The sequence below is a fragment of the Ursus maritimus genome, unplaced genomic scaffold (genome assembly GCF_017311325.1).
Source record: "Ursus maritimus isolate PB19 unplaced genomic scaffold, ASM1731132v1 scaffold_6, whole genome shotgun sequence".
NCBI classification, from domain to species: Eukaryota; Metazoa; Chordata; class Mammalia; order Carnivora; family Ursidae; genus Ursus; species Ursus maritimus.
Genome location: NW_024426774.1, coordinates 20,964,332 through 20,971,548, shown reverse-complemented (window position 1 = coordinate 20,971,548; position 7,217 = coordinate 20,964,332). Strand labels below are relative to the sequence as shown.

Here is a 7,217-nt window from a genome sequence, read left to right as displayed (position 1 = left end):
CCTGGAAAACCAGGACAAAATGCGCTTCGAGGAATACTGTACCTAGGCTGGGGTGGTTTCCACTAATAATTTGTCCATTTTTTTCATTAGTTGAACTCTCAGTGCAACTTAGTTTCCAAATTCCAGAGGAGGAGGAATAGGTGGAACTTCACTGTGGGAGGAGACTGAGTTTTCTTATCTAGAGATAAGAACTCCATAAAATGTCAAAAACGAGTCAAGGTAAGAAAAATAGGTTTAAAAGATTATCAACTTGACTGTTTGGTAGGTGAACTGGGACCCACTCTCACACTGGGAAGGGTGTGACCCTAGCTTCCTGTCTCTTTCCCACTATGTAATCTTAAAGCATTGCCCCCATCAAATCACTCTGCTGGTAAAAAAATCTTCACCGGTTCCTTACCAAAGCCCAGACTCTTTGGCTTGGCATCCCGCGCTCTGTGCCTCTCAAGGTACTTCAAGCCCTGGGTAGGATTTGTCCTATCACTTCAGTGTGTATCTTTGTTCTCTCCAGGATGCCTAACTTAATGCCAATGTCTTCACTTGACTAACAGATAACAATCATTGATTTGAAAAGGAAAGTAGAGAAAGCATTTGGGTGTGGCTACCTTACTGAGACCGAACTCATCCACTTCGTCTGTGGGGATGCCGTAGTTGCCGATCAGAGGATATGTCAGCACTAAGATTTGTGCTTTGTAGGAAGGGTCAGTGAGGGCCTCGGGGTAGCCAACCATGCCGGTTTGAAACACTGCAAGAAAAAGGCAGGGCTGGGGCTCGGGCAGGACACCCTTCACAGCACTGCCTTGCGCGATGACAGTGCCCCAGCGGAGGCTGCCTTGACCTTGAGGGATGAAAGGGGCTGGGATGGGGACAGGGGCACCAAATGGGGGTGGGAGGGAAGGTATGCAGGCGGGAAAATGGCGGGTTTGGGCAGGGCAAGCTGGGCAGAGAGGGGCAGCGAAGAGTGGGATGAGGTCGGCAGCCGGCTGGAGCTTGCTTACCCACTTCCCCGGCAGTCGACACAGTGGCCCCAAAGGGCTGGCCCCTCAGGACCGACCCATCCTCCAACATCAGGGCCGCCATGGGAACGGAGCTCAGAGGCGGGGGCGAGCACAGAGAAGCGGCAAGCGCAGCAAGCCCCAGCCGGTGCTGGAACCACGTGAGGTCGGCGCGCCAGGAGTCGGTCCACGTGGCTAACCGCGCCGGTGGCTGGAGCGCGGGCCGCGCAAGGCGCCGGAGCTCCAGGCGCGCTGGGCGGAGGCTGACTGCGGCGGCGCGGGCTGCCGGCAGCGTGAGGGGCGGGGCCCAGCACGTAAGGGGCGGGGCCAAGTTAGCAACAGCGTGCCCGGCGTCTCCTCTCCCCCCAACTCCGCCCCACTACAAAGCCCCGGGAAAACTGGAAAAGAAAACCTACTACTCTAAAGCGGTCTCTCCCACTCTAACCAAGAAATACACAAAGCCAGGTCGCCTTTCTCTAAAAAATAAAACAACAACAACAACAAAAAAAGAACGACAAGAAAAGATGTTTATTATAGTCAAGCACAAACGGGGCACCGGTCCCCGTTCACTCCTGGACTATGGTGTCCACAACACCCCAAGGTTATGCAACTTTCCACCTTCCTGCCAAAGGTGCCTTCACTCTTGAGGAGGAGCTGCTGGCCAACCATGCCTGTCTAGGAAGAAAATCTCCCCAGTTGGGCTCAGATAGATCAAGAAGATCTTTAGATCAGCAGGAAGACCTATGTGGTTCACGGAGTCTTGGCTTTTCGGCGTTGGGTCCCCCAAAGCAGAATGGAGATGAATAATGTGGTGGATCCCAGAATACCGAAGAACATAACCAGTGAGAAGGAGCCCTGTGAATGACAGACCAAAAAAACCCTTCATACATTGTGACACCAAGGACTACATCCGAACACCTAGTTCTTTCCTGGTGTATCTATCCCCTTATCCAGGGCAATTCTCTCATAGTTTCCTTCTCTAGATGATCTGCATCAGCTCTGGTCTTAGGGCTCTTCTTTCAGAGAGGTTCTTCCTTATGCATTTCTCTTATCCCTAATTAGAAGGCCTAATTCCTCACCTGGCGCATACACTTGTAGCCATGGAAGCCATCAGCACAGACACATTCCATGAGACCTGGACCATCAGGTACACAGGATCCATTCTCAGGACACATTTCTGTGAGCCAGAGAAAAACAGAAGACATCACTGAATCTCATTACGTAAGTTTCTCAAATATCTGCTTCAACTTAGATTATCTCAATTATTTCTAGGTCAAAGGCAGAAGATGATTTCAGATAATCAGAATATAACAACAAAGTCAGAGAAAAACAATTACCCTATGGTTTCACTCATATGTGGAATATAAGAAACAGTGCAGAGGATCATAGGGGAAGGGAGGGAAAACTGAATGGGAAGTCATCAGAGAGGGAGAAAAACCGTGATAGAATCTTGCTTTATTCTTATTATGTTCAATTGGCCAGCATATAGTGCATCATTAGTTTTTGATGTAGTGTTCAACGATTCATTAGTTGCATAGAAAGATTCTTAACTATAGGAAACAAACTGAGGGTTGCTGGAGAGGAGGTGGGTGGGGGATGGGGTAACTGGGTGATGGGCATAAGTAGGGCATGTGATGTGATGAGCACTGGGTGTTATATGCAACTGATCAATTATTGAACACTACATCTGAAACTAATGGTGTACTATATGTTGGCTAATTGAATTTAAATAAAAAATTTTTTAAAAGAGCACAACAACAATACATCTTATGACCTTCTCTTTCAAGGCGTTAGAGGTTCAGAAACTTGAACCAGAGGCACTTAAGCCACTTTACTGTCAGATCTAAAATGGAGAATACAAGGGAGGAAAGGCAATTCCTGGAATGGTGGAGGTAAGACAGCATACCTTGGTCGCCAGTGCTGTTGCAAAGGTTCCTTTGCCCTTGGCAGGTTTGGTTGTTCTTATAAAACGTGACAGTATTCCAGGCATTAATACCTCCAGGACAGCTGACATCTTGGGGCAGTATCCTGAACACAACACAGGCAGTCATAACAAACAGCCCCAAATTGCTGAGCTCACAGCACTGTCCTTCTTTGGTTCTCTCCCCAACCCTATAGCCTTACTCACAGAGTCTGGAGCTGGGTAAAGCCACGGAAGGTCTTGGCAAAGTCATCCTTGAGGGGGTTTGCTTGCAGGTCTCTGCAAAGCACACACTGTTAGTGCTGTGCTCTAGGAAAACACTCTACTTCCATTCCCACATCTTCCTGGGCTGGTAATCCAGTTCTCATTCTGAGTTGTCCAAGTTTGGACATTAATATTCAAACATCTTCTTAGAAGGCCATCCTCAAAGACTTTCCCATCAACCCTTCACCATAGTTGCCGTTGGGGAGAGAGGATAACTAACCACTTACATGATGACAGCAGTATGTGCCTGAGGAAAGTTTGGACCAGGGTCCTTCAGAGAACAGTTCTGGAGATCCAACCTGAGGAAACAGTAATCAGTGTAATTATATGTCTTTCTTCACCTATGGTAAGCTAATATAACCCTCTTTTCAGCTAATATTAATTGAACACAGCTGTGTTCAGGGCCACAAACTAGATGCTGTGGTAGATGTTTTAATTCTGCACTGTCCAGTTCAGTCACCAAAGTTACGTGTAGCTATTTAAATTAGGTAAAAAAAAAAAATTCAGTTTCTCATTTGCACTAGCCACATTTCAAGTACTCAGTAACCACTCACCATGTGATTAGTGGCTACTATATTGGAGAGTACAGATATGGAACATTTTCATCATAAAAGGAAGTGCTATCAGACAGTACTGTTCTAATCAGTGTATCTATGCATCTGTGAATATATTGGAAGAAATTTTTTCCTTGTCTATGTTAGTGAATCTCACTTTGTAGTATTATAATTCTCAGATCCACAAAGGGCCTTCAAATGGGAAAAAAAATTCAAGTCACATAAATGAAAGTTTTCTCCAAGTGCATTTTCTACTACAGACTGGAGACAAATTACTGGATACTAAAGACCATGCCAACATTATTTTTTTCTTCACTATCTATTGCTGTCTGTTCCTTTATTCTTCAAATATTTACTGAGTGCCTATTTTTTTTAAAAGATTTTATTTATTTGACAGAAAGTGAGAGAGCACAAGCAGGGGGAGCTGCAGAGGGAGAGGGAGCAGACTCCCCACTGAGCAGGGAACCCCATACCACGACCCTAAGATCATGATCTTAGCTGAAGGCAGCCACTTAACCAAATGACTGAGCCACCCAGGCACCCCTACTGAGTGCCCATTAACTGCAAAAATTGGGAGAATAAAAAGAAAACCCTCAGTATCTTAACTTTCAAATGGCTTACAATATCGTAGAGAAAGACCATCGCCAAGTATAAAAACAGTGTAAACATTAAATTATAATCTGAAAGAAACCACAGGACACTATATGAATAAGTTTGAGTGGTGTAGACACTAAAGATTAGAATAACTAAAAAAAAAAAGATATTATTCTAGCATTGAGTAAAGATTAAAATAAGTATAAAAAAAGAGATACTATTCTAGCATTGAGTAGGAAGCATTCACAGACGATGCTGGAATTAAAGGATGGGTATGTTTTAATTTGGTGGAGGAAGGACATGTCAGGTAAGGAGAGAGGTCTGAATGAACAAAGAAACAAAAAAGGGATTGCTTTTGGAAGTAGGCAAGTCTGGCTCAAGCCAGACCCTCATCAAGGGTTTTAATGGACAAGTAATTGGAAAAAAATGTTTGAAAGTTGGATTGAGACCAATCCGTAGTGGTTTATGGTTTGAACTTTATCCTGAGGGCAACAGACAATTTTAGTTTTAAAACCAGAGAAGGATGATGGGGGAAAAATTGGTTTTCAGAGAGTTTCCTATAGAGAAGTATTTAGGTAATTAGGGAGAGAGGAGAATGGAAGCAAGACAGATGACATTTAGGATTCTGAAGTGAGGGTGTACTCAAGAAGAAATGTTTAACAGTACTATAGAAGTACAATAGAAGCTAGAAGTACTCATGTATACCTTCAGATTGGAGAGGGGCCCAAGGATACTAAAACAGATCTAGTTTGGGGAACACCTGCATGGTAGTTATAACTGAAGCCATAAGAAGAGTGAATCCTCAGAGTGTAAAGGGAGAAAATGGAGGGACTAAACTTCATAAGGGGACAATTTGCAGAAGAGGAATTTGTCTCAAAGACAAACACGAATTCATCAGAAGGGAAGCATACCCTATTAGCAAAGTGCTTTGGAGGCTAAGGGAGCCATTTCATGGAGACACACACTAAGTAATCCAGAGTCGAAAATAAATAAAAAAACAAAACTTCTTTTAAGAGGAAGCCATGGGAGCACCTGGGTGGCTCAGTTGGTTAAGTATCTGCCTTAGGCTCAGGTCATGATCCTGGAGTCCTGGGATTGAGCCCCGCATCGGGCTCCCTGTTCAGTGGGGGAGTCTGCTTCTCCATCTCCCTCTGCTCCCGTACTCTCTTGCTCACTCTGTCTCTCAAATAAATAAGTAAATAAATAAAATCTTAAAAAAATAATTAAAGGAAGCCATAAGGGGCTTTTTTTTAATGAGCAAAAATTATGACTTCTCTGCAGTTTCAACCAGGAAGAATCACAGGATTGTTTACCTACCTAAAAATGCTGTAACACATTTAAATGTATGAAAGTCATGGTTTGGATGACCCCAAAACAGGCACTGATATTTATCCCAAAAGCCAATCAGGCAAGCCTTTAAGAATCCGGGCTGGAGGGGGGGGTGCCTGGATGGCTCAGAGGGTTAAGTGTTGGACTCTTGATCTCAGCCCAAGTCTTGAACTCAGGGTCCTAAGTTCAAGCCCCACATTGGGTGTGAAGCCTACTTAAAAAAAAAAAAAGAATCAGGTGTGCAATTCTTCCAGTATCCAGAGTTGTCTTTTCCTCCCTCACCCCACGATGGTGCCCTCCTGATTCAGGCAGCAGCGGGAGTGCAGCATTAGCTCTGGTGTCTGCTTACAATAAAGAGTCACTTGTGACAAATCTCGCACACTCCCTGGACACAGCATGCATATCTGCAGAACAGAGAAAACTATTAGGATTCCAGAAAGAAAAGCCAATAAAAGAACAAACAGGTAGCAAAAGTTAACTGCCAGTACGCTCTTCAGAATCCCTTTAACATTGGGCAGTAGTGCCCTATCTTTATATCAAGTTTGACTAGGGGATTGATTCATTTCTTCGCCTGGAGCCAGGAGCCAAATCAGCACACTAGAGACTTTCTAGACCAGACCTTGCCCAGGAAAGGCCCTCATCCTTGAAGATCACTGTTCGAACACATTTATTATGCCCTCTCCAGTGACTTCTCAATCTGACAGACCCGGTTTGGCCAGGTATAAAAGCACTGCAGGTACACAAAGAACTCATCAAGCTTTACACAAGGTACAGTACGGCCAGAGCGCGACATACGGCATTCGCGAGTGACGAGCTTGAAGAGCCAGGACTCGTCGGTAGCCGAAAAACTTAAAGTTATTCAAAGATTAAGGAACAAGGAGATCAAATTTTAAAGGTCTACGTCATCAGGGAAGGGCACCGGGACACCTGCGCAGCGTGAGCACTAAAGAGCCAGAGCCGGCTGGGCTACAGCTAGGTAAGCCTCAGGGACCAAATCCCAGCCACGGGCTGGCTGGAGAGAGGGGAGTGCCGAGGGCGGGAGAGCACGAAACAAGGTTGCCTAGCAGCTCTGCTTCAGCCCGACCTCTAACTTGCTTCTGTACCTCGGGTAGCGCCAGAGCCCTTTCCGCGCCCAGAGCGAGGAGCAGGGTCGCTGCCCAAGGGACCACGAACGAACGACTCCCCGGCCTGCAAGGAGCCATTTTTTGCTCCCTTCGTCCTTTTCAGCGCATCGCGATACTTGCGAGTGTGGGTCCGCCCTCCCCGGGCGTGGCCTAGTCGCCCCGCATGGGCTAGGGCTTGCCACTGTTTGAGGAGGTCAGAGCTCTTCTCTGTGCACACTAGGCCCCGTTAAGGCGGACTGGACAACCCCCTCTCCTTTCCCCGTGTTAGCGAGGGCCTCCTTGCCGCCGCTCTTTCAGCTCCGCACTCCTCGCTTCCGGACGCCGAGGTCGCGTCACCACAGTGGCTCGGGGCCCACTCCATCCGCCCTCAGTAAACATGGCGGCGCCACGTGAGGCTGCCAGGGGGCGGGACCCCGCTATCACTCAGCCGGCATGTGGC

General features: G+C 46.5%; 2 protein-coding genes across 2 annotated transcripts; both read right to left on the bottom strand.

Moving 5' to 3' along the window:
• Positions 1-407: 407 nt before the first annotated feature.
• Positions 408-1,253, bottom strand: LOC121101080 (CAD protein-like). Its single transcript, XM_040623726.1, has 2 exons — positions 996-1,253; positions 408-742 (listed from the first exon to the last, which is right to left on the bottom strand). The coding sequence occupies exons 1-2, from the start codon at positions 1,075-1,077 to the stop codon at positions 534-536; spliced, it is 291 nt and encodes a 96-aa protein (XP_040479660.1). The 5' UTR covers positions 1,078-1,253; the 3' UTR covers positions 408-533.
• Positions 1,254-1,501: 248 nt separating this feature from the next.
• ATRAID (all-trans retinoic acid induced differentiation factor) lies at positions 1,502-7,110 on the bottom strand. Its single transcript, XM_008700322.2, has 7 exons — positions 6,758-7,110; positions 5,937-6,058; positions 3,405-3,476; positions 3,121-3,192; positions 2,899-3,020; positions 2,072-2,169; positions 1,502-1,847 (listed from the first exon to the last, which is right to left on the bottom strand). Exons 1-7 carry the CDS (start codon positions 6,854-6,856, stop codon positions 1,743-1,745), a joined length of 690 nt encoding a protein of 229 aa, XP_008698544.1. The 5' UTR covers positions 6,857-7,110; the 3' UTR covers positions 1,502-1,742.
• Positions 7,111-7,217: the final 107 nt, after the last annotated feature.

Coding starts and splice junctions, on each gene's coding strand:
- LOC121101080 (XM_040623726.1), bottom strand. CDS start 1,077: ATGGCGGCCCTGATGTTGGAGGATGGGTCGGTCCTGAGGGGCCAGCCC. Junction 743..995: donor GTCGACTGCCGGGGAAGTGG/GTAAGCAAGCTC, acceptor TTTTTCTTGCAG/TGTTTCAAACCGGCATGGTT.
- ATRAID (XM_008700322.2), bottom strand. CDS start 6,856: ATGGCTCCTTGCAGGCCGGGGAGTCGTTCGTTCGTGGTCCCTTGGGCA. Junction 6,059..6,757: donor GGGCTCTGGCGCTACCCGAG/GTACAGAAGCAA, acceptor TCTGTTCTGCAG/ATATGCATGCTGTGTCCAGG. Junction 1,848..2,071: donor GCTACAAGTGTATGCGCCAG/GTGAGGAATTAG, acceptor TGTCATTCACAG/GGCTCCTTCTCACTGGTTAT.